The sequence below is a fragment of the Homarus americanus genome, unplaced genomic scaffold (assembly GCF_018991925.1).
Source record: "Homarus americanus isolate GMGI-L3 unplaced genomic scaffold, GMGI_Hamer_2.0 scaffold52512, whole genome shotgun sequence".
In the NCBI taxonomy this organism is placed as follows: Eukaryota; Metazoa; Arthropoda; class Malacostraca; order Decapoda; family Nephropidae; genus Homarus; species Homarus americanus.
In genome coordinates, this window is record NW_024735442.1 from 13,828,799 (window position 1) to 13,856,339 (window position 27,541).

Here is a 27,541-nt window from a genome sequence, read left to right on the forward strand (position 1 = left end):
ACCATATTTCATATGCTGACTGAACATGTCACAGACATTACACAATAAAAGAAATAAATGTAAAGAGAACAAATTCTCATTGAACCAAAGTTCATTCGCTGAACTAAGGCGCGTACATGCAGTAATTCATATACCAACTGAATAATACCTCACATTCCAACTCAATTGAATCACACGGAGCCAACTCATATACTGTACTAAATTGCTAAATTTAATAATTAATTCATACCTCACCCACCCAATGAATGATACTGAGACATGTATGATGTAGCTTGAAAATAACTTTATTTGACATTTAGATTATCTGCATTGATCACTTAGGCTTTGTTTCTTATATATTTTATTTTTTTAATTAACTTTAATATTTCAAAATTAGATATTGAATATTACTGAACAATGATTCAAGTCTCGATCTTTTTCTCGTGTGGCTCATCGTTCTTGGATTGAAATCATAATATAATTATTGTCTTAGAAGCATACAAACCCATGCCCATTTCTTATTGACAGCCAAGTGGAAATACAAAATTAGGTTATACAATTAATAAAACTTAGGCATGGATTAACACTCGAGAGCCGTCAACCTTTGCAATGGAGTAACAAATTTTGTGCTCAGTATTAACATCAAACTATATATGGTATAATTCATTCGTGTTCTTCCATCATGAAAAAGTTATATTTGAAATAGTTACAAATATAAGAAAGTATATCTGCATAACCCGTATATAGTAATAAACGACAATAACAAATTCGGGTGTGTGTGTTTGTTGGACTTTTCTCTTAATTACTTGTGAAGGAACTGTTGCCTTTAGAGTGTGACATTACCTAAGTTTGTGTTTATGCGTTTCAAAATATTTACCTTTTAATGTTGTATTATATTTAAGATGTAACTTGAACGTCTTGTAATGAAGGGTAAAATTATCGTTTTGGTTATTGATGAAGTCCCTTAAGACAGTTGATTAAAGCTCGTGTATGTTTATATACCATATACATGGGCTAAGTACAGTTCTAAGTAAAGCTTTATGCCTAAATGTGCACGTTGAGTGATTTATGTAAAGAATACAATTTGGTAAAATATGAGAACACTGCTATCATCGGAAAAGTTTATTAGATTTTGTTAATTTTTTGACTGGTGCTCGTATCACTTTGGTAAGTATTTTAAAAGAGGCTACATTTACTAGACTCTAATAGAACCTGGCCTAATCAACCAAAGAAACCTACATAACCTTACCTAACTTCCTAACCAGGGGCTTCATCCCCCACCATATTAAACAAAGTACATATTATGATATTGGCGGTATATATTTTGCCATGACTGGCAAAGTTTCTACTAACGCTATTTTACCGTGAGTGAGTTCTGCTCTTCTCTGATCTGTTAGTTGTCCATTACCGGGGAACAACTTGAGATTGATTGTGATTATGTGGATGGACGTAAGTCGAGTCGGTCGTAAGTCGGGCACTACCTGTGTGTGTGTGTATATATATATATATATATATATATATATATATATATATATATATATATATATATATATATATATATATATATATATATATATATACTGTATATAAGGACTTAGGCAATGATATAGTGCACATAGGGTGTGGTCCAACTTACATACATTTCCGACTTCATTATAAGTGGTTTCTCACTTAAGTGGTCCAATAATTGTGGACCTACACGTAAAACGTCCCTGCAGTTAAGAGGATTCCAAGGCTGAAATCCACCAATATATATACAGGTATATATAGTATACAGTAACTGTTAAAAGATACCAAATTAAAATTTATGAGTGTCACTAACAATGGGATGATTAGACCCTATTCCTAATAATTCTTATGGGAATTAATTTCCCTTTATAACTGGTTTCATTATCAGTGGGTTTTTTCTGGTTCCTATTAACCACTTATGATGAGGGAACCCCCTGTTTTTTTTTTTTTTTTATAAAAAAATTTGAAAAAAGATATAAAGCATATTTTTATTAGGTTAGTATTTACTTGAAGACATCTTCATTTTCAGAGTCACCCCCATCTCTAGGATGACTTCAGACACCTATAAATCTTCTCTTCGCAAAGAAAGAATATTGTTTGCTGAATTTCTGTTGGCATGTACGGATAGCCCATCAATTGTGTACTTAACATATGCTTTTAACCATGAAACTTAACTGCAGCTTAAAAAGAACCTCAAACACTGTTCAAAGTCACAGCATCGTACGGTACATACAATAGATCTCTGAGGGCAACACAAAAACCCAAAAGACTTTATTTTTACAGTGGTCAAATAATATTGATCAATTCATCTTTCAAAATGGTCAAATATTAATATGTCCTAAATACTTTTACTTAATGCGGGGGTTCCCAAACCTGGGGTCGGAAGGCTCATTAGGTAGGGTCGCAAAGAGGTCATGGGGTCGCTGGGGTCCTTTGGGTCTGCCAGTGATATGATTTGGGGTCGCACTGGATAGTTGACAACACTGGATGGGGTCGTGCTAGAAAAAGCTTGGGAACCCCTGACTTAATGTTTAGTTAAAATTTACATATTTTTGTAAATATCAGGCATAACACTTAAACAACTTTTGAAAATTACTATAATTTTCTGTTTCAGCTTGAAATATGACAGACACTCCACTGTGGTTGTTCATCATTGTGAGATTACTAAGTGTTGTGCTTGTACAGACTTGGTTTGTAGCCGATGAGTTCTGGCAGGCCACGGAAATTGCTCATCACCTAGTGTTTGGGTAAGTCTTTCTTGATTAGTTTGTGGAAATGTAAGCAATCGTACCTTCTTAGCTTTGCTTTACTTATGTTTTATCCCCTTTGCCAATGATTGGCCTATTAGCCGCTGATATCATCTCTGCTATGCACAGTTGAAAGTATGGTACTGGGCATCCACTGACCCCAGCATGTGTCTGAACCTGCTCCAGTGTTGGTCAAGTCTGGTCTGGAATGAGCTCACCCTCAGTGCCATCACAACACTGGCTGATTATTACAAAAGTTCACAACTCTCACACCAAAAAAGCTTGCCCTGACAATTTTCTGAGCTATGGCATCTTTAACCTGAGGCTTTGACCTCTAGTGGTGCTGGCATATGCTATTTCCAGATATGAACATTCAAAATTGTACCAGTAATTGTTTTGGGTCCTTGCAAGTGCTTTATGTATTTTTATATATTATTGATTTAATAATTAATGATTATTGCTCATGCATATAGTAAGTGTTCAAATACAGGATATACAGTACAGTACACTTTTTTATGCTTATACAGTGACCCCTCGTTTAACGAACACCTCGGTTAACGTAATTTCGATTAACGAACTGCCTTCCATAAGGATCTTCAATTCGGTTAACGAAAAAAAAATCGGTTAACGAAGTTCTTACGAACTGACCTCAACATGTTTTTGCTTGCACTGACCGGGCAACCAGCTTTAGTATCAGTCCGCCAATACATTAATCGGTTCTAGGGCTTAAATTCCTTACTATTTTAGTAAATATCAAGAAGTTTATACTATTCAATAATTTTAAAAGTTTAATATTCAATTGTTTAGTCATTTTAATAATTATTGAACATAATTGAAGGTAAAGTGACTAGTTAAATGCGCGGCATCCAGCCTCTTAACACAGCATAACAGGAGTTAGTCTCTCTCTGTTTTCACTGGAGGTAACATCTTGCTTGATACTCTCTTCAACTAAACGCTTTTTTTCTGTTTCCAAGCAAATTATTGATCATTTTGAAATATAATTTACATATTGACAATATATAATGCAGTGCAGTGTTGATTTAAAGAAAATAATCTTGAATTACACCAAGAGAGCTAAAATTTTATGGGTGAAATGGCGCCATGGGGTGACTTCTCTTCCACCCCAATGCCTTCTCTTCTTCCTTCTCCTCCACCCCCATTCTAAATCCATCATCATCATCATCATCATCCAGGAGCCTTCTACATACACGGAGGGGTCACTGTATATGTCTGGTAGTTTTAAAATTGCCGTCATTTTTGCGGTCGGGACAAGGAGTCATTCGTTCTAGAGACAGTAATTTCCTTTACCTGTATTGTATATATATATATATATATGTGTGTGTGTGTGTGTGTGTGTGTGTGTATATGTATGTATGTAGACACACACACACATAAAACTCATACAAATAAATAATAATGGGAAAATCCTCTCACAAATAATGAGAAAAAAATTTATTAAAAATGTGATAGTCTATCCTCAAGTCCACTCCATGCTTTATTAATAACAAAGCATAGCGTAGATTTGAGGGTATACTGTCACATTTTTAATATATTTGTTTCTGATTATTTGTGAGAGGATTTTCCCATTATTATTTATTTGTATGTGTTTTGTGTGTGTGTGTCTACACACACACACATATATACAATACAGGTAAAAGAAATAATTGTCCAAAGGGCAAACACATAAAGGAAATATACATTTCTTTGTACACAAGTAAAAATGTAACCCATCCCCCTGGTCAGCAAATGTTATTCGCGGATTTGGCGATTCACGGCCATTTTGAAGTGCATGATATACAGTATACTATTCTGAAAATTCTCACTTAATCTGATGAAGCAGATAAAAAAAATTACAATGAACAAGAAAGGCTGTGTTGTTTTTAATTCCATTCACTGTTGACCAGTAACATGCGAGGAATTATAAGAGAAAATATCACAGTTTTCTATATTTTCATTGTGGAGTAAACTGTTATGCAGAAAGATTACAGTAGATTTGAGGAATGCTGTAATGTTACCAACAGTGCCGAACAGAGAAATTTCTAACCACCTGAACAGCTATACAGTAGAGCTGACTAGTGGTGAAGAGGATAACATGAATTAATACTGTTTGCTGGTAATCAAAATGTAATTATATTTTTCATCTCTGGACCAGGTATGGATATCAAACATGGGAGTGGCAGGAGGGAATAAGAAGTGTGCTTTATCCAGCCATATTTGCAAGTCTTTACAAAGTTTTAGCCCTTGTGGGTTTAGAACATCAATTCCTGTTGGTGAGTTATTGTTTGGTGTTACATTTAAAATATGAAATGTCAGCTTCTGATATAAATTATTTTTTTATTATTCAATATTTAATGGATTTGTTATGGCTATCATGGACAGCTGTGTCTGGCAGTAGCCCTCTGTCAGGAGGCTCTTTATTACGGGGCTACTTTTGGGGATTTCTATTATTCAGGTATCCCCACTAGATGGATATACCAGTACAGTATACAGATACATATAATTTGTCATTTACCATAAAACTTTTTGTTTTCAATTTACACACACACATATATATATATTTACATATATATATATATATATATATATATATATATATATATATATATATATATATACATACATACACACACACACTATTCAATCTCATATATCGGGTTAGGGACCAAATCCAGGTCGTAAGTCGAATTCGAAAATAATAAGTACAGAGAAAATCTAAATGCGTCTTTTTTCTTCTCAGCACCACAAACTCTCACTTTTAAACTCGCTAAACATTTTAAACGGAATTAACAAACAAAAATTTTGTCAGTACACAGCGCAATCACTAACGCCTGGACTCGAAATACGAATTTGAAAAAAATTGTACGACTAGCGGTCGATGTCCGGTAGTCTTAAGTCGAGGAGTGGCTGTATATACATACACACACACACACACACACACACACACACACACACAGTCGGCCCCTAACATACGCTGGGTTAGGTAACAGAGATACCCGGAATGTTAAGAACATATTTTTAAGCGCCCCTAAAAACACCCCCTGGCCCCCCATGTCCTTATTCAACCCATATAAATGTGTAATTCGAGTTTTAAGATCAAATTTTGGCAAAAAATTGAAGTTCGACTCTAAACGGGTAATAGTTTCGTTAGGTTGAAAATATTTACCAGTAACTACCAGTAAACAATGAAACTTGACTCACCACCAGCTGTGAGTGTCGGTACAGTTGCCAGGGCAGATCTCTTGCGTCATCATAGTAAGCCCAAAGTAGCCAAATGCATAGTATGTACGCGGAGACGATGTAAAACATAAAGTATTCATTTTTTAAAGTTTATTTATAGATACATAAATTTTTGTTCATTACATTGAAACATCAATCTTTGTTAATTAAATTTGAAACAAAAGAAAACTAAACCTTTTCTAAATACCGGTATTTCATTAAATATTACATCACAAGTATATTTTACCTTAACTGTGACTGAATGAATATATTCTCAGAAATAAATATGGAAATGTAATATTTTTGCTGAAATAGCGTACATATTACAGTGGAAAGTGGGATAAAATCATGGCAGAAAACAATGACTTTCGCTTTCTTTCGTTGTTCAAAAGATTTTACCGTAATAACTTTTGAATGGTTTTCAGTTAAAAAACTGTTGTATTACAATAATATTCTTTCCTAATTCACTTGAATAAATACTACAATACCATATTTCTGAATATTTTCATTACAATCCATCAAAATCATTTTCCTTGTCATCAGCACCAAACAGCTACTCCCAGTCGTCTCCTTGAACAGTATCGTCATATGGATCAACACCATCATCAGCCATAGGATCATCAATATCTTCATCCTCAATCACGCTCTCATTAGCCTCATAATCCTAACAAAAGTCTTCTGTTCCATCAAGAGCATTGAAATCCCACATTTCTTAAAAGATTTCACTGCAATTTCTGGTCTGATTAAGACCAGGGTGATCAGGGCTCTGCCGTATCAGCTAGACGGTACACGTGTTTTTCGAATCGTTTTCAGTTAAAAAACTGTTGCATCACAAGTGAATTCGGATAGAATATTATTGTAATACAACAGTTTTTTTAACTGAAAACCATTCAAAAAGCTATTACGGTAACATCTTTTGAACGAAAGAAAGCGAAAGTCATTGCTTTCATCACTATTTTATCCCACTTTCCACTGTAATACGTATGTCATTTCAGCAAAAATATTACATTTCCATATTCTCAGAAATAAATAGTAGTTTTGCTGAAACGTAATGTATTTCAATGTAAATTAGGATAAACTACATGAAAACAAAAGACTTTACCTAACCTTCCGATGTTCAAGATATGTTACTTGTTTTTTTAATAGTTTTCGGTTAAAATACTGTTATATTAGTGATATTCTATTCATACTGTGCTTGATATAATACATTCACGGAAATGTAAGATTTTTGCATCTACAATGCTGATGTCAACACAAGCGTGGTTACAGCGAGACTGACTGACTGAGGGAGCGCGGGAACCCAGGGTGGCGTGGCGGGTGATGTGTGTGTGTGTGTGTGTGTGTGTGTGTGTGTGTGGCGGGCGGTGTGCAGTGTGTGGTGTCGCGTGCGATTTGAATGTATATTCCTCCGGCGGCAATCCGGGTATTTGCAAATCCGTGTATGTTAAGCCCGCGTATGTTAAGGGCCGACTGTATATATATATATTTTATGAGATTTTTTATAAAATGTTTTACACAATAAAGGTTATAAAAACATATATACTGTACTTTGTATGTACTTTTTCTGTGAGTTGAAACCAATTACCCAATAACCCATTGAAATAATAGATTCGGTTAACGAACGATTCTGTGGAACGAATTGTGTTCGTTAACCGAGGGACCACTGTACAGACATTCAAGCATTTAAAGATATTTTTAACCCCAATTACAATTTTTTTTTTTAAATTGCCTTTATGTGAGAAAAGTCACATTCTCCCAGCTGGTATTATTGTACTGTACAGTTTTGTATTCAATTTTAATTATTTGTTAATTTGAATATTTTGTGTTATTGAATTATATCTATGAAGATTATCATCTACAATAATCAATTTGGAAGTATAAATATGGTTTCATTTAGGATGAGTTCATAAAATCATACTTTACCCATTTTTTCATTTATTATTTCACCTTTTAAGTTATTCTTAAGTGACCATCTATTGTCTGGCAGATTCTATCATCCAGCAAGGGGTCATGTCCCATGGTAGCCAGATTAGAGAGTTTCAGCTATATTTTGAATTAGTATAGTGTGTGTCAACTAAGATAGGCCTTTTTTTTATTCAAGCTGAATGCGACGTCAGCAAATGCTACCTAGGTATGTTAATTCCTAGCCAATTCGCCAGGCCAACATACAGGCAATTAAAACATCTAATAATTACTTAATAAGTAATATTAGGAGGACACGTCGCTACCTGGCATTTAATTGCAATTCTCAAACCCCCCCGTTCACTTCCAACTATGCGCATCGAGAACCTCATCTCTTGCCTGGCGATTCAGCTATAATACACACAAAGGGAAGCTCCGCGAATTTGAGTTGTAATTGCTGAAATACTCACCTCTGCAAGGATATTATATACGGTATTTGTACTTAATAGCACAGTGATGAAGTAGAGTGACTTTTATTTTGTTATGTCTCTCATTTATTGTATTTGGGACATTTTCTTATACGACTTTGGGTCAGCATGGCGACCAAAACACATTTTGTTTGTGAGTCGTTTAGATCGTGTGACTATCCCTTGCCTTTAAGTCACTCAGTGAAAGTCGCTGCGCCCTCCCGGGCTCGTCTTCACTAAAAGAGAATATGTGTATATATCTATTTATATATACTGTATACATATATATGTATATTATTTACGATCTTTGTCCCAATTATTCACATGCTAATATGAATACTATGACTATCTCTCTCCATACTCTTATGTTCGTTCACAAAAACCTTTGGGCTTCCGCCCTTGGGTTTCTATTTGTTCTCAGCAAAAAGGCCAGAGTTGAGTTTGTCTCTTCATAACTTTGATGTCCTCAGTAGCGGGTTCAAGCGAACTTTAGCGAGGCTGCTAGACTTAGCGTTCCTTCCGGAATGTTGACCTTCCGGTCTTACTAGCAATCTAGAGTTATGTTGAAATGGACTTTACACCTTCTATGGGTTATATGAGACCAACTCAGGGTGGAATTCTCAACCCAATAAATATTGCTAGAGTAACAGTGAACGTTGCTGCCAATAGAGCGCTATGTTAGCGGCTCAGCACTGTCAACCCTGCCGGGTGATAGTGCGCACGTAGGAATTTTCCCTTAAGTGTTTACTTGGGGATACTGTCTGTGCCCCTGATTGGCAACAAATAAAGATCTTGGAGTATCTCAAAAAAATGTTTAAATAGGTTGTTGGGTAATTCCAATATAGCTAATCAAGTATTAGCAGGTCATAGACCCCAAACTTCTATTCAATATGAGAAAGCTTGGAATCTTTTTCAATAATTTCTCAAGTTAACAACTCCAGATTCATTATCGGAAACAGTTGTATTAGAATTTTTAAAATTTCTGTTCAGAGTTAAAGGCCTTCAAGGATCGACAATTGCATCTTATAAATCAGCGTTGGTTGACCCTCTGGCTTGGGGTTTTAATATGACTTTGAACCCAAGGATTTATCAAATGCTAAGATCGTCCTTTTTCATTCAGAGACCTCCTCGACCCAAGAGAATCCCGCCTTGGTCTCTGGAAAAAGTTACTAATCTTCTTATGGGGCCTAATTACAATGTAAATCTGAACAGGGATAAATTACTCCAGAAGGCAGCTTTCCTTCTAGCAATAGCAATGGGTATGAGAATCAGTGAACTGATTTCAATTTCCAATAATCCATCATTATCTGACGAGGATGTTATCCTTTTTTCTACGGAGATCCTAAGAAAAAATGAAAGGGAAGATTTCCAAGGTCAACCTATTAAGATGAAACGTCTAATGGATGAAACTAGGGTTCCTCACATATTGTGTCCAGTTAAAAATCTTCAGGAATGGTTAACCAGATTCCCTAATCGAGGCCCTTATGTTTTCTCATCAAGGGATGGTAAGAAATTATCTCCTCGTCAATTGACAAAATCCTTATCTCAATTAGTGAATCAAACAGACCCTGGCAAGAAATTTTTGGCACATTACACTATGAAATATGCAGGGTCTGTGGCCTTTCTGCGGCATATGAGCCTCAGTCAGATCAAGGAAATGGGCTTTTGGAGATCTCCAAAAACTTTCAAAGACAGCTATCTTCATCTATCTCTGAGAGATGCTTCAAATGTGGTGGTGCTGGGTTCCCCTCCCCCATCTAGTCCATCTCCACTACCAGGACCTTCTTCCTCATTAGAATAAAGTGGGTATCCTTTTTAAGTAAATTAACATTTTACCTTCTGGTAAATGTTCCTAATTTTGGAAATGTTCAAAACGGTTTATAATATAATTGGGACCTCAGTCAGCGGAGCCTTGTATGCAAAGTCACCTCCCCCTCCACCTCCTGCTCGGGTATTCTTGCTGACGTCACATTCAGCTTGAACAAAAAGCCGTTTTTTTCTAAAAACCAGTTTTTGTGATATAGCTCAAATGCGACGTCCATAACCCACCCATCTCCACCCCTCGAGAGTTGACTTTTAGTTACTGCTCTCTCTGAGGCAAGAGATGAGGTTCTCGATGCGCATAGTTGGACGTAAACGGGGGGGGGGGGTTGAGAATTGCAAATAAATGCCAGGTAGCGACGTGTCCTCCTAATATTACTTATAAAGTAATTATTAGATGTTTTAATTGTCTGTACTGTATGTTGGCCTGGCGAATTGGCTAGGAATTAACATACCTAGATAGCATTTGCTGACATCGCATTCGAGCTATATCAGAAAAACTGTTTTTTTAGAAAAAAACGGCTTTTTTCACTTGTACAATCATTCTTTGCTATTTGTTCACAGATTCATGTTCCAAGAGTGCTTCATGCCCTTGCCTTTGCTGTTGGTGACTATCATATCTGGAAGTTATCTGGGATCTTGTATGGTAAAAACTCAACTGGCTGGATTACCATTTGCTTGGTTTCTTCATGGTTCTTGGAGTATTGTGCTCCACGAACTTTAACATCCTGTGCTGAGATGATTCTTCTATCTGTTGCTCTCTGCCTATACCCATGGAGAAGAGTAAAAGGTATTTACTGGGCATAAACATTGTGAACTATATGTTTATACAATTACAGGCAGTCCCCGGGTTAAGTACAAGTTTCTTTCCTATGGATGTTCTTAAGTCGAAAATGTACTTAAGTCGAACCACATACCTTATGTGCATATCGTACTTACAGAACAATGTATAAAATCACACTTTATAAATGCCTAAGTCCTTATAGACATCTAAAATCACTTGATTTAAGAGTGAAAAAGAAATAGAATGACAAAATACAGTAAATGAAAGTAAAAAATAAGTCATAATGTAAATAAAATACAGGTACTGCAGATTTAAAGTTTAACTTCATTTGTATTGGCGGATGTTCGTTAGTCAGACATGCATAACCCAGGGACCTCCTGTACCAACTAATATTATTGCAATAATGTATTCGTTGAACATCTTATGCAGTAATCTTCCCGTTAGTAGGAATCTCTGGTCTCCAGAACTCTCAAATAGCCGGAATAAATTTTGAGCCTTCTGGGAAATTCCGGGAAAGCTCTATCCATTTCGGACATTGGAACGAGTTTCCAAGGAAGATCTCGTGCTCATTTTCCGAAATAATTCTGAGGAAATCCAATCCCTCTGTTCCAGGCATGCGAACAAATTTTCTAGGATTTCCGAAAGATTGCAACAGGCTCTGAAACATCCCCACGTCCTGGGCGCGTTGGTGGGCTAGCTGCCTGGGTAACTTAGGCTGTAGGCTCACATGCTTACTTCATATTCTGCTGCCATTGTACAAGGTTGTTCCCTCTGTTGCTGCTGTTTTTGCATACAATTTGTATTTTGCAGTATTGAACATTACATTACCAGGACACAATCAGCCAAGAATACGGTGCTAAAGCAGTGCTGAGTTGTAAAACGTGATTACAGTTACGTATACTCTACTGTACATTCAGTGAGAATGAAAGTACTGTACAAACAGTACTGTACATAGCAGATTGGACAGTGTATACTTACTGTAGGCTAGTGTGTACAGGGTATGTGTATAGTATGCAGTGCATGTACAGTCCCTCCTTCATGGAGGGAGAGGAGGGTAACAGTAACACCTGCTACAGTACCCAGTAGATGGTACAGGACAAGGCAGGCCATCCTGTGTCATCATATCACCATTTGATCTGCCTGCATCACAAACCCAAGATGACAGTATTTGCTAGTGAGTACAGTACAGAATAGTGTATACTGTAGTATATTTTGTTTATTTACAATATATTTTACATATACAGTGGTGTTTGCATAAATACATACAGCTCTGAGTTTGTCCGTGCGAGATGCGTACCTGTAATTAACGACTCGGAAAACTTTCCCCAGCACCTGGAAACATTTTGGGGATACAGCATGTGATAGTTTCTCTTCACGTGAGATGTGTAGTTTACACTCTTGCAAAACTTACCCCAGTACAGTACAGATACCCTGTAAAATTCAGAGATGAGAAATTTGTCTCAATACCAGAAAACTCTCGTTCCCGGGAAGAACTCTGCACTAATGATTCCGGCTAACAGGGATATCACTACAGGTAATCATTTCCTTTTGTTCACGTGATAATATATTTTTTCATAAATGTTTTGTGTACTGTACAGGTAGTTATATACTGGAATGTCTTTAAACAGGTAAGGAAAGTTTACGGTATCTAAAATAGATGCAGGAAGGGATTATTATGGATATTCTATGACTAAAACTTGTTGTCAATATGTATACTGTAGTTCTGTACACCATCATTTGCACTCTCAATATCCAAAAGCAGCCTCCTGTATATATATATACAGGTATATATATATATATATATATATATATATATATATATATATATATATATATATATATATATATATATATATATATATATATATATATATATATATATATATATATGCAAGTAAATCACTGTAGGTGCGCGTGATCTAGGTATATGCTGATAACCACAAGGAAAGAAGAAAACACGAACTTCGTGTTTTCTTCTTTCCTTGTGGTTATCAGCATATATATATATATACATACACAGTTGTACCCCGCTTTACGTGGTTTCACTTAACGCGATTTCTCATATACGCGGTGCCTCGCCAGAACCGAACTTTCACTTAACGCGGTTCATCTACCCATATACGCGCAGAGTGTCCGGCTCGAGACGCTATTTTTAGATTTGCCCCACCCGCTCCCGCCTGCCTCGCCTCTCCCTCCTCCTCCTCCCTCCCTCCCCCTCCTCCTCCTCCCTCCCTCCCCTCCGCCTCCATCCCAGTATGCCAACCCATCTCGTCTACTAACGTAAGTGTTACACCTAACTTTTAGTTTTCCTAACCTAACCTTTATTTGTCCTAACTTAACCTTTATTTTTCCTTACCTAACCTCTTCTATATTTTTGTTTGTTCATACCATCATAAAGTTAAGATAAAATTTTTACTACAACATAGTTGTGTGTTGTCAAAAAGTGGAGTTTGGGGGTCGGGCCAGTCTCTATTGGAATTAATCCCATATAATCTGTTGTTCACTTAACGCGGTTTTCACTTAACGCGGTACCCTGTGGGTTCAATTGACCGCGTAAAGCGGGGTACAACTGTATATATATACAGTGTGTATATATATATATATATATATATATATATATATATATATATATATATATATATATATATATATATATATATAATCACAGGTTGCTTAGGTGAGAAGAGATATATTAGACATGAAGACTGCATATTAGTGCACATGAAATTTATTTATAGAAAAGAAAGAGTGGTTGGCATTTATATGTTGAATCATATAGTATTTTGCATACTGTATAATGTCGTAATTTTTTATAGCACGAATTAACAGCAGCTATTTCAGGATACAGGGTTAAATTATGAAAATTTAAACTTTGCTCCAAATTCTCTAGTAACAGAATGTTTGAAATCTTATAATAAATTTAACTAATTGTTAATACTTGACCAACAAGTTAGTAAAATTAGTCTGTATACTGTACACTGATGGAAGTGAGTGCTTTTGTTTATCAACAGACTCCCATGATTGTGGTTATTTATTGCTGGTCGGGGCAGCGTGTGCCATGCGGCCAACAGCAGCCATACCTTTTGTGCCTCTGTGCCTGCAACACTTGTGGTTCACACGTTCCAGAATGTGGCTGTTGCTGAAATACCTGTTCACCATGTGAGTACATTAGACTTTTCATAATATGAAGTATGTACAGTACTGTATATAGGGAATGACTCCTCTAGATAGTAATTTTTTGGGATAATTGATACCATGTAGCATTCAACATGAAATCTTAATACCCTCCTGTACCAGCCAGGTTGACAACCCTTTATCCGAAATTCCGAAAACCTCTGAAAATCAAAAGTTTTTTCTAGGAGGGGTGTTCTGCTCCCTGTAAAAAAAAAAAAAAAAAAAAAATCTAACCTAACCATCCTGAAATCTGAAAAATTCCGAAATCTGAAATGAATCTGGCCCCAAGGTTTTCTGATAAGGGATTGTCAACCTGTAAACCTTATAGGGTATTGATTAAATACATTGATTAAATACATTATTCTACATTAAAATGCTCCTTTACAAAAGTTTTTTCATAGCACCCTTGGAAAAAATTTTATATCATCCATACAGGTTTATTTGCTACATAATGCATAAGAAGCACTTTCATGTTTTTCTAAGTGCTGTAGAGTATACAGCAAACCCTTGAATTTACTGGAGGGTATGGACATGAAGCATGCCAATAAATTGAAAAGCTCATTAAATGGTCAACAGGAGACTACATGGTCTATTATGAATGTTTCAAACTTATAATCATCACCTTGCTATGGGATTGGTTCAGATGCTATCTGGGGACAGAAGGAGGCAAATTCAAATTCGCTGTAAATTGAGATGTGTAAATTCAAGAGTCTACTTTGTGGAGTTCGGCAGCCTTGCTGAAAATGAGAAGTCAAAACGAATAGACAGCATTTTCACAGGCTGTAATTTTCTTAGGATCGTAGTCCTGTTCTTGTTCAGCTTTAATCCCAATGCTGAGGTGTAATTTCTCCTAGCTAAGCATCACCAATAGAGTGCAATTTCTTGTGTTAAACAATTAGTCATGAGAGAGGTTATAGTGTTCTTCCACTTTTTGGAGAGACAGCATTTGTTTTCTTTCCTGAATGTCCAGGCAACTTGATAATATGATAGTGTAAAATGCATTAACCAACTTGATGAAACCTCATAAGCTTCCTTAATTCCCATTTTTTGTATAAGTATAGTTGGCTCCACTTTTGCATTTACGACTTAGCATTGCCAATCCTCTCTATTTCTGAGGTGTGAACCCCGAACTCTTAAGTGTGAATTCGAAACATTTGCTAGTGAGTGGGAGGGAGAGAGGAGGGGTGTGTTAGGGTAGGTATCTTTATGTGGGGGGACTTGAGGTAAAGGGGTTGAGGAAGGAAAGTGTACTTGTACATCAGTTGGGAGATAGTACAATGCAGAATATTACTTTGACAGTACTGACGATTACGTCTAGCGCCAGCCAGATCAAAATACTAAAATTACAAAAGGATGGGAGGGGGATGATTCATGTTATAAGTAAGGTGTTCCTTTGCAAAAGGGGGCATTTAGATGCAAATGGATTATAAATATGTTTGAATCTATATCTTGTAGACACAGCAAAGTTTGGTTTAACCTCATGACTACAAGATGGAACTTCCCCAGCTGAATAAAATTGTCACTTAGTAGCCAGACTAAAATACTGTAGATAAGAAGACACCTTACTGAATTAAATAATTAGTAATTAAAGCAATCATGAAGTGGACATCAAATATTTATTGTAATACAAACTTGATGTGAGTAAAAATAGTTGAATTGGCAGCTGTCCAGTATAAAATCAGCAACCCACTTAGTTCAGTTGTGCCAAAATTGTGAGTTGAAGAATAACCATAACAGATCTTCAACCTCAGCCCGGTAGGGCGAGCACTAGGGGGATGTGTCCGCCACGCACACGCTATTTAAATTTTTAAGTACAGTACTGTACCAGATTTAGGGTTATCAGACATAATGGCTCAAACACTGGACATTGATGGAAAAACTAGTTGAAAAAGCTTGTTCCGTAGACCATTGACGTACACTTCATGACTGACCCACATGAACTGACCGACGCGTGTATACGCTGTACAGCTCCTCCCCGACTTACGACCTACTCGACTTACGACCACCCGCACTTACGACCTGCCTTAGTCGTACCAAAATTTTGTCAAATTACGTATTTTCGAGTCCCAACGTCAGTACACAGACAAAATTTTCGTTTGTAATTCACTTTAAAATGGCTGGCAAGCTTAAAAGTGAGAGTTTTGTGGTGCTGAGAAGAAAAAGAGACACCCATTTTAGATTTTCTATGTATTGTTTAAGCATTTTCGACTTATGTCGGGGAGGAGCTGTACTTGTTTACACTGAGGCAGGCGGTAGCATCCCAGGGCAACATGTGTGTCATACATACCGTATTCATAAATGTCTCTCATAATTAAACATTTTACCAAATATTACAAAAAATTTAATATGTACAGTAGTACCCCGATTTACGCAGTCAATTGAACCCACGGGGTACTGCGGAAAGTGAAAACCGTGTAAAGTGAACAACAGAACATATGGGATTAATTCCAATAGAGACTGGCCCGACCCCCAAACTCCACTAATAACATCTTAATTTTATGATGGTATGCACACACAATTAATTATTAAGAGAAATATCAATAATATTAGGTTTTTTAACACTTACATTAGTAAAAAAGATGGCTGGGCACACGGGGATGGGGGTTTGGTTCCGAGGCAGAGAGCAGATTATTGGCCCTCACCTGTACCACTTGTATCAATTGTATCACTATCCACCACATAGGCTTGCAGGGCCTCTTTGTCAAACCCCTGAAAGTCCATATAAGTCCATATCCTCACTATCACTGACTTTGGTGGGCTGTGGTGGGTGGCGGGTGAAGAACTCGGTAATGTTTTGATGACTGGGCGACCTTGTGCGCATCCTGCCCGCTCCGTTTCCCGCGTATATGAGTAGATGCACCACGTATATGAGTAGATGCACCGCGTATATGAGTAGATGCACCGCGTAAAATGAAATTGCAGTTCTGGCGAGGTACCGCGTAAATGTAGAATCGCGTAAACGAGAACCGCGTAAATCGGGGTATTACTGTATACAGTGGTCCCTCGATTAACGAACACAATTCGTTCCAGAAGATCGTTCAATAACCGAAACCTTGTTTCAATGGGATTTTGGGTAATTGGTTCCAGCTCACCGAAAATTACATAGAAACTAAAAATAAATGCAGTAAAGTACACTTACTTTGAGGTATGCAGGTAGAAGGCTCCTGGTTGATGATGATAATGATGGGAATTAGAATGGGGGTGGAGGAGAAGGGAGAAGAGCAGGCATTGGGGTGGAAGAGAAGTCACCCCATGCTGCCATTTCACCCATAAAATTTTAGTTCACTTGGTGTAATTCAAGATTATTTTCTTTAAATCAACACTGCACTGCACTATATATTGTCAATTTGTAAAATAAACTTCAGAATGACCAATAATTGTATTGTAAAAACATAAAAATAGTTTATGTTCAAGAGAGAGTCAAGCAAGATGCTTCCTCCACTGAACAGACACAAAGTGATGCCATTATGGGGGAGTCAAACGGCTGTTTGGCGTGCTAAAAACTAGTTCCCTGTACTTCAATTATGTTAAATAATTGTTAAAATGACTAAAAACTTTAATATAAGACTTGGAAAATTATTGAATAGTACAACCTTCTTGATATTTACTCAAATGGTAACGAATTTAAGCCTTAAAACCGATTACTGTATTGGCGGACTAATACTACAGCTGGTAAGCAGGCAAAAGCAGGTGTAAACATGTTGCGAAAAATTCGTAAGGAATTCGTTAACCGAAATTTTTTCGTAAACCGAAGTGAAGAATCTTATGGAAGGAAATTCGTTAACCGAAATTTCGTTAATCGAGGCATTCGTTAACCGAGGGATCACTGTATATATATCCTAATACATACTGTATTTTAAAATGTCTCATTTTCGAAATTTAACGAAATATTGCAAAAATAGTACGTAACATATATTTTGTAACAGCAAAACATTAAAAATTGTGAGTGATTTCAAATTAAGGAAGTACAAATTACAGGGGTTTTACTGTATGTTTTTTTCTTTTTTATTACAGAACTGCTGTTATGGTTCTTACTGTAGGACTGGACTCATGGTACTATGGTAGGTTTATCATTGTACCATGGAAGTTTGCTTACTTTAATGTGGTATCAGGTTTAGCCTGTCACTATGGTGTTTTACCCTGGCATTGGTATCTGACCCAGGGTCTGCCTGCAACACTCACCACACATCTACTCCCTTTTATACTGGCTACTCTGTACTACCCAACGAGACACAAGGAACTGCTGTCTGTCTGCATGTGGTCTATCTTTGTTTACAGGTAAGTTTTATAAGTTAATATAATTTGGCTAATTTTAGCTCTAGCCATGATTTTACACTGACATCTTATATTTTAGTCTGTGTCCAGTATATAGTGCCTTCTCCAAACTTTCTTTATTACACCATTGACAATTAAATGATGTAATCTGGTAACTAAAATTGGGAAAGGTTAATAAACAGAAGTAATATACCGTACAGCAAAGTCATGCGCCAAAGAATAACTTGGCACCGCTAATTACCACCCTAATTTTTTTATAATAATGTGTAATTGTGCCTTAACACAGTTGAATGCTGTAGCATGGAGTTTAAATAGTGAGCTGCCAGCCATAGAAAGCATAATTATTTTTTTACAGGACTACGATAGCCTGGACCACTGCTGTTGATGACTGCTTCATTTCAAGTCAGACTTGTATTTTTTCACTTTAGCCTTACTTTACTCACCTGTAGTGTATACCGTAACACAGGCCCTGGCGATCCCTAACTTACATTATTGGGTGACTCCACTGTACAATATTACAAACATGAAATAACATTATAGTCATTCACAGCCAGAAGCGTGTACACTTGCCACTAAAAGTTCTCGAACATTCTAAGGTTCATGCAATATGACAAAATGAACTATAAAACTGAACATTGCTCTCTGGGGAAGTTCGATTGCAAATTTAATTACTTCTTTTCACATATATTATTACAAAATATTGAGAGTCACTTCGCAACCGAGCATATCAACTATTCTGAGATGACACTAGCCATAATGCTCATTCTGAAATTTGTCGTGCCCAGCTGTTTGAGGACTTTTGTGGAAAGTGTAGAGTATCCAGTTATTCCCATATTTAAAACACTGTACAGTCACTCCTCGACTTACGACAACCCGGACATACGACGGTCATGGTCCTTTAAAATATTTTTCACATTACGTATTTTCGAGTCCCAACGTTAGTGATCGCGCTGTGTACTGACAAAATATTTTTTTGTAATTCCCTTTAAAATGGCTGGCAAGCATAAAAGTGAGAGTTCTCGTGGTGCTGAGAAGAAAAAAAGACACCCATTTTAGAATTTCTATGTATTATTTTCGCCTTTTCGACTTACGACTTATGACCTGGTCATCAGGATGGAACCCCGTCATAAGTTGAGGAGAGACTGTAGTGTGAAACTTACTGGTAATAAAAGATGCAATATTCTGCTATAACGATGGTTATAAATTAACACCATTTTGCTATATACGATCAAAAGAACTCGCTTTAATGATATCCATCGAATAGCCATCGATATCCATTGGTTGGATTATTTTTTTCTCTGCAAACTTTGGGTTGTTTATGCTCAAATTAATCGCTGTCTTGCAAGGATTCCAGCAATGCAAATTATATATTTCTATGTCAAGTCTGTGACATTTTATAGGGAAACAATATTTAACCCTCTGCATCACACATCTCTACCTTCAATTGTCAGCCTACCTGCACGCTGCCACATGGCCAACCTGCACACTACACCCCTTCCCTTGGTTCTTTGTTGATCATAAACCCGCCATCACATGCTCCATGATTATCAGCCAGCATCTTACATTGTACTTATCAACAGTTTTTTTTCTTATACACTATAGTGAGAGGACAGCACTAACATTTAGATTGAACTGTGATATGGTGAGTGTGAAGTGATAATTTATGTGTTTTTGTGACTGTAAGATGCGTCGACTCGGTTGTCTTGAAGATGTGAGCAGTGTCGGCCGTTATCATTGTTTTTGTTATTATAATTTGCTGCGTTTTTGTGACTGTGAAGTGAGCAGTGTATTGTAACTTTGAAAATGTCTGGGAAGGCCAAGACATCCAAGACAACCATGTCTCTGAGGTGAAGCTTGACATTTTTATCCCTTAAGCCCCGGGTTAGGGTTAAAATAATGAAAAAAAAAAATAAATAAATAAAATAAAAAATGGCGGGAAAATAGGCGGACGTTCTGGAACGTTACCCGGGGCCTAAGGGTTAAGTAGCATGAGACTCCCCAGAGACTGTGTGGGAATCAGAGTTGTCTCCACTCCACCTACAGGAGTCCCTTTAGCCTCAAAGGGGACATGATAATAACCAGTTTTGTCCAAGATGATGTGGTGAGTGTTGTTTGTTTGGTACTGATAATAATATTTTTTGGCGGTAATACAAGTGTGTTTGGGGACTGGCTGGGAATGTATCCCATTGAACCCCATGTTATAATGTCCCCTATTTATGATAATTTACCCTTTTTTTTTTCAAAAGTTCTCACATTATGAGCTCTTTTCTTTTTCTCACTTTCACCACCACGAACCCTGCCACTAATTTTCCTCTTAGGGGTCATGATTGCGGTAAAATTCACCAGTAAAGAAAACTTTACTAGCACAAACGCCTGGAAGATGTTCACGGAACCAGTGCAAGAGAGAGATGGATGCCGAGTTAGCACTCAGAGCGGGTGAGGCTGAGCTGTGAACTATGTTATGGTTATTCTTCAACTCGTAAATTCTAGTAGATACTGTATACAGTACAGTACTGTAGTAGTACATAATTTTATATTATTTTTTACTCTGTTACATGCACACACAATCTTCAATACAGTATGCACAAAAAATAAAAATTAAAGAAATTATTATCATAAGGGATCTCAGCATTTTGCTGTGTCCTGTGTATATTAGTGAAGTGATTGCCAAATCACTGGTACAGTTATACTGTAATATTCTATTTACAAAGAATAGCTCTTTCCACACTGAAGCCATCCTGTGGGTGATGTAACACTACTCAGCCACCCAGCTGACTCACATAAGGGGAGGGGGCGTGGCTGGAATGGTTAGTCAGCTACACAGTTTCAGCCCACTGCCTTCACACACAAACGTTCACTTCCCAAACATACACACCCATGCTCTTCAATTTTCGTACTACGTATACAGTAGCTTTATATTATATTTTCTTTATTTCTAAGCCAAATTAGAGAACTGTGATGATTTTATTTTATTTTTGATATTAAACAAGCATGGACAAGTGATAAACTTGCTAAGCTAGCAAGAGATGATGGGTGGGTTGGCTTGTGCAAGACTCAAGCATAAGGGTGGTTCAGTGGATCAGTTCAATATTTTTTTTTAGCTTTATAATACTCATAGGAGCATTTGGGAAAGAAGGGCTGAAGTAACATAGGAACAGGAACCAAAGAAATACTGTAAGGATAAACCCCTTTAGCCATGTCAGGCACCGGCAAGGGATGATCTAGTGAAGATATCTCTTGGGGCATTCACCTCCTGTCCTTGGCCATAAATGGTCTCACACATCAACCCTGTACAGTATTTTTAAATCATGAGAAATTTTTTAATTATGTATTGCAAAACTTGTTTTAATATTTCTGTAAATATTTTCAGCTGTTTAGGTCACAAGGAGTTCAGGTTCCTATTACCAGTCCTGCCTCTCTGCTTGTGTATTGCTGGTGACTATATTGCTTTCACACTAGCTTCTTACTCCAAGAGGACAGATCACTCCATAAGATGCAGGTAAGATAAGGGTGTGGCCAAAATTAAAAAAAAATTCATAAATCCTCAAACTTTACAAGCATCATTTTTTATAAACATGTATTGCTCTTTATCATCAGGAGATTTACTGTAATTTGTTGTTTTATTTTTAATTATTCAACACTAGGCTGAATTTCCCACTATCATATTGTTAATTGTTAGTCTCAAGCAGTCAGTCATATGCATTATTGTGGTTCATTGGATGGCATAGACTTTCAGTAGTCATCTAGTCCAGTTTTGGTTATAAAATGGAATATCAGGATCAGTCATCAATTTTGTTTTGCTTCCATCTTTTTCTAATTTTCTGTTTTTACTGATCTGCTATGTTTTTTATTACACATTGTCTGATGAATGCCTGTGTTGAGACCCAAGATGGGTTCATTTACATAGCTGCAGTTTTGTCTAATTTCTTAACATCTCCATTTTATGGTAATTTTCCACACTTGCATCGAGTAGCCATGATTACCTGAGCAATACAGACTTGTTTGGACTCCTTGTTTATTGAATTAAAGGAGTTGTAAGACCTGTTTCTAGGTTAGGATTTCTTTTCGTCAGTGGGAACTTCTCCATTTACCCTGTATTATTGTGAAAATTTTCTTTGCATATTCAAGTTGATATTCATTTTTACAAAAATTTCAATTTTAAACTTATTCACATTTTATTTCAGTATTAATATTATGTTTTCCACTTCAGGAGTGCATTTGTTTTCATCTTCCTGATAGTACCCAACCTGGTAGCTGCCTTATATCTGGGTTTGGTCCACCAGCGAGGCCCACTTGATACTATGACCATACTGCAGAAGGATATTGAGAGAAATAACAATTCAGATATTCTTTTTCTGATGCCTTGCCACTCAACACCATACTTCAGGTAATCATTTTTGCTTACATGTATGCATTGTGTAGCACAAGGAGACTGGGAGAGGTTGAGGAATAAAAAGATGCAGTGTCTTTGTGGAACTATACTGTAATTGTCATGCCATAGGTAAGACATTGGTGGGTTTTAGTACAAAAAATAATGTTCTTTGTTATGTTGATGGTTCAATTATTTTGGAGTTTTTACACTTGAGCCAGACATTCTCGAATCCAGTATTGCCGTTCAGTTATTGCCCCTTTTCTACATCTTTATTGCTGTATTTCCTGCTTTGTCTTTTTATTTTCCAAATTTGTTATTTTTGGTTTCCACTTAAACAGTATACTGTACCTGCTAAAATTATCTATATTCTTATCTTTCATTTTTTATTATATACAAACTTTGCAGATAACTCTTGTTAGTTATAATGACCCAACATAACAGTGTTATCTACTTTAGTACAGTGATGATGCTACTACAGCTGTCTTTCCTACCATATCCCAATTTATTAATTCCCAGAGAAAAAGGTTTCCCAAGGATATGGATGCTGTCATTTCATGCAATTGGTTCCACCATACTGATGTCATGCTAGTGGGCTTCTGTTTCTTATCCTCTAATCACCTCCACAGAAGTGATTTCAAGGTTTATACTATTTGCGACTGTTAAGAAAAGGCCTGCATTTTACAAAGGTAACACTGCGGATCACTAAACAAGTTGAATCTTATGAAACACAGCAGGTAATATCTATTGTGATACATATGTATTCTACCAGGCTGGCAGATTATGGATTGCTTTATTGAATATGTGTTAGGGTAGAGACTTGGTAGGCATTGTAATTCTAAACATTCTCAGCAAGTTGGAATATGCCTCATTCTGATAAATTAACTACTTGGGGTTTTTGACAGGATTAGAACCAGCAATGAGTTGAGGGTTAGATTGATGAAAATAGACTAGCCTCAGTAGCCTGTATGTAAGATTTTTCTCATGGAGGATCTCACATGTTTCAATATTTTGTAATTGAATTTAGGAACACCTCCTGGTCATTAGAATATGGTTCTGATGTTGATAACTTTTTAAGAATTTAAATAACCCTAAGCTAAACTTGTTAAGATAAAAATATTAAGGTAAGGGACTATCATCACATAGTTGTATCACCATGACTTGTGAGGGCTGACACGACAAATCATCCAAAAGTTATAGTATGGCTTAGAAACAATATGGTATGAGTAAATACCTTGCCAAAATTTTTCTTCAAAATTTTTCCGTATTCAGGTAAGCAGGATTTATTTTGTTACCTCACGGAGTAGCATGGAATTCCTACCTTTAAGGCCTAGCTCCCACTGCAAAAATGAGTTGACAATAGGAAAGGCATCCAGCCATAAAACTTCCTACCCTACCATCTGATAATCACAGCTAACCCGTGCAAGTGTGGAAAATAGCTGCAAAAGGTAATGAATGATGATGAATACTGATGCTATTGCATAAATACAAAAACAGTCATCACCATCATTTTGTGGTTATTATCCATGCTTGACCATGATTACTTGATGGCATGGTGTCTCAGTTGTCATTTAGCAAATTTGAAATAAGTTTTATGGCTGGATACCCTTCCTATTTCCAATGCACTTTTACTGAGTGGGAACTATGCATTAGATGTGAGACTTCCAAGGCAGAGTCACAACTCCTTAAGGTAATCAGAGATAACCTGTCTACCATACATGTTATAATTACATTATTGTACAGTATACAGGGTATTGTATGTGATGATTTTAATAAAAACGAACCTGTTGTCTAACTGAAAAATAAATTATGTTGTTAATTGCATAATTTTATACGTATACTCAAAGATCTCTTTTCTTTCCTGTTTTCATAATTTCTAATGTTACAGTAAGTAAATAAACATTGAGTGGCATGTGTGCAGTATTTATATTAAATTGCAGACCACAAATATAGAGTAGACACTAAAAAATACATTGCTAAAATGTTGTGAGTGTAGCTGTAAACACAAGCCCCCCCCTTTTTACTATGGAAACCAAGTTTCACTTACATTGATCTTTTTACACAACCCCCAACCTAAATTAGGGCAACCTGTGTTGTACCTGGTCTTAATAAATATGGATATAGCTGGACCCACTGCATTCAGATTAGGTCTCATGGGAGCAGTACAGTATAAATGAATGAAATACCAAGTTTTGTAGATTTTAAGAGGAGAGTTAGGGTATAGCATAAAGATGTGAGAACAATATATGGAGTAAAGAATTTTTATTAAGATGCAATGTGAAACCATACTGTATTTGGATAGTATGGATTCATAAAAAACATGGGCAATGATTGTTAAAAAATATATATACCGGTACTGTATATAAATTTCTTGCAGTAGAAGGTACAGTATACTGAAATTCCCTTGAAACTTGCCAAAAATATTTTACTACTTAAAGTAATTTCATAAAATAAACTCATTTCAGAATCTGTTACAAGATTTCTGTATAGCAAAGCTTATTTGTAGATAATAAATGTAATTATATTTTTGCACAAGCTTTTTCTAGTTATTCACACATTAACAGCATTTTGTATTATTTTCAGTCATTTACATAAAAACATATCAATGAAGTTTCTGACCTGTGAGCCAAATCTTCAGCACAAGGAGGATTATATGGATGAAGCAGATGTTTTTGAAGAAAATCCACTTAGCTGGCTACACCTCGAGTATGGTCAGACCTCCAGCTCTCTAAGTGAGAAACAGATATTTTCGTATGATTCTGGGATTACAGTCAGTAGGCTAAACTCCAAAGAACATAGACAATTGGATGGTCTCAACAGCGAATTACATCAGTCTGTATTTAAAACTCTGCCAACTCATATAGTGTTATTTGATGTTTTGCAAAATAAAATTGCAGACTTCCTAGCACAACACCGCTACTCTTTGTGTCATGAGGTATTTCATGCTCAAATTGAAGATGGCAGGAGAAGTAAATACATTCTTATTTATTGCAAATGAAGCTTTATGTGATTTCCAAACTCAAATTAGAAGTATTGAAGCAATCTGTGATATACATATCATGGTAATCATATTGTTTTTGTTTTTTTAATACAGGTACTGTATTATTTTGCATATAGTGATTTCACTAAGAGTATTGTATGATTGTTTCATTAGATATACAGTTCTGTATTATTTTAATATTTATTACTTTTGTTATTTCATTGGTAGATAGATCAATAGAATGATATAGTATCACAGTATTTCTATTTACAGTTTGTTCTAACAACCAAAATAATGTAATGGTACTGTTTTTCATTTTCTTCCCAGACACTAGTTAAGTTGGGTACTGTATGTATCTTTTGCTGTGACTAAGACCTATGGTAACTCATGATCATGGAAGTGCTTTGAGGTTTTTGCTGGTCACATTTCATAGGTTACAAAGAGGTTGTATATGCCCAGCACAAAGTACTATATCACCCTGTACACAACAGAGAAATGACTGACCACTTGACTAGCCAGGGAGTGGACAATTGGTAAAGAAAAACAAAACAATGCTTCAGGTTAATAAGTTAAATGAATACCAAAGATTCAAGTTAGTTACAATATACAGTAGTGTTGATATGAAGTACTCTACTCCAAGGATAAAATGGCAAAAGTTACGATTCTAAAATTTAGAATGGAAAATATTATTTTGAGAATTTTTTATTGTTACAATTTTGGATGAAGGTAATTTGAGATCATATATCACTAGAGAAATCTGTAAGGCATGAGGAACCATCAACCATGCAACAGTGATGCGAGTACAGTACTATTTCTGTCACATTCGGCCATCCTCGTTACACGAGGGGTAACCATTATTTATATTATTGTACTATATATTTCTGCCACTGGTTTTTGCATTCTTTAAATACAGTTTCTACACTTGTTTAAGAATGTTTTATTCTGTAGACCCCTTACCTATAATAGCATCTATTAACTTTAATAATAAGAGAAACTGGAAAATAGGTTTGTGAGTCCTATATTCAAGCTTGACCAGCATAGTGTGTAAAGTACTAGAGAGCATTACAAGAGATGCTATGAAGTAACATCTACTACAAAATAGCCCTGTAAAGGATTGCAATGTGGTTTTATGCCAGGATGTGCCTTCGTGACATATTTACTCAAGGTACTGGATGTTTGGACTCAAATTTTGGAACAAGGTGGTAATGTCGACAATATAGGGTATCTGGATTTTGCCAAGGCTTTTGGCAGTTTACCCCATGAAAGTCTGAGAATTAAACTGGAAGGGTACAGGATTCGGGGAAGTGTCCTAGCTTGGATAGGAAACTTTCTTCATGACAGCAAGTAGTGTGTGTGGTGATTAAAGCCATGAAATGGTCATGTGTACCCGTGACAATTGAAGTACCACAGGGCAGTACACTGGGCCCGTTGTTGTTTATGTACCGGGTATTTGTTTCACATATGACATTCCAGAAGTTATGCACTCCTCCATACAAATATTTGCAGATGATACCAAGTTATTCAAGGAAGTTAAGAACCAAATGGACTGTGAAGAGCTACAAAAAAATCTCTGTTGGCTTCAAGAGTGGTTAAAGAAATGGCTGTTTAGATTCAATGTCACGAACTGTAAGAGGATGCACCTAGGTCGTACCAACAGTAAGGAGGAGTACCACATGTCCCAAGGGGACAAAGAAACAGGACCTGGGTGTATGTTGACAACAAACTAAAGTTCTTAAGCCATTGTGAAAAGAAGGTGAATCAAGCAACTAGTGAATCAAGCTAGTAGGTCTTATAAGAATGTAGTTCAGAGTTTTGTTG

The 27,541-nt window shown here is 36.3% G+C and overlaps 1 protein-coding gene across 6 annotated transcripts; it reads left to right on the forward strand.

Annotated features, from left to right (window-relative positions):
* Positions 1–539: 539 nt before the first annotated feature.
* LOC121871039 (GPI mannosyltransferase 3-like) lies at positions 540–26,650 on the forward strand. 6 transcript variants are annotated; one of them, XM_042373106.1, is made up of 10 exons: positions 1,601–1,739; positions 2,018–2,106; positions 2,603–2,735; positions 4,888–5,005; positions 10,706–10,931; positions 13,937–14,084; positions 18,114–18,377; positions 21,745–21,873; positions 22,585–22,761; positions 25,327–26,650. In XM_042373106.1, exons 3-10 carry the CDS (start codon positions 2,611–2,613, stop codon positions 25,739–25,741), a joined length of 1,602 nt encoding a protein of 533 aa, XP_042229040.1. In that variant the 5' UTR covers positions 1,601–1,739; positions 2,018–2,106; positions 2,603–2,610; the 3' UTR covers positions 25,742–26,650. The 6 variants fall into 6 exon arrangements, with proteins under 6 accessions (XP_042229038.1, XP_042229037.1, XP_042229041.1 ...); XM_042373104.1 differs by lacking the exons at positions 1,601–1,739; positions 2,018–2,106 and adding an exon at positions 540–635; XM_042373103.1 differs by lacking the exons at positions 1,601–1,739; positions 2,018–2,106 and adding an exon at positions 728–751.
* Positions 26,651–27,541: the final 891 nt, after the last annotated feature.

Bases quoted from the DNA above. Each gene is read 5' to 3' on its own strand.
- LOC121871039 (XM_042373104.1), top strand. From the start codon at position 2,611: ATGACAGACACTCCACTGTGGTTGTTCATCATTGTGAGATTACTAAGT. The intron at 14,085-18,113 runs GTGAGTACATTA...TTTTTATTACAG, and splicing joins CTGAAATACCTGTTCACCAT to AACTGCTGTTATGGTTCTTA. The intron at 18,378-21,744 runs GTAAGTTTTATA...AAATATTTTCAG, and splicing joins TGGTCTATCTTTGTTTACAG to CTGTTTAGGTCACAAGGAGT.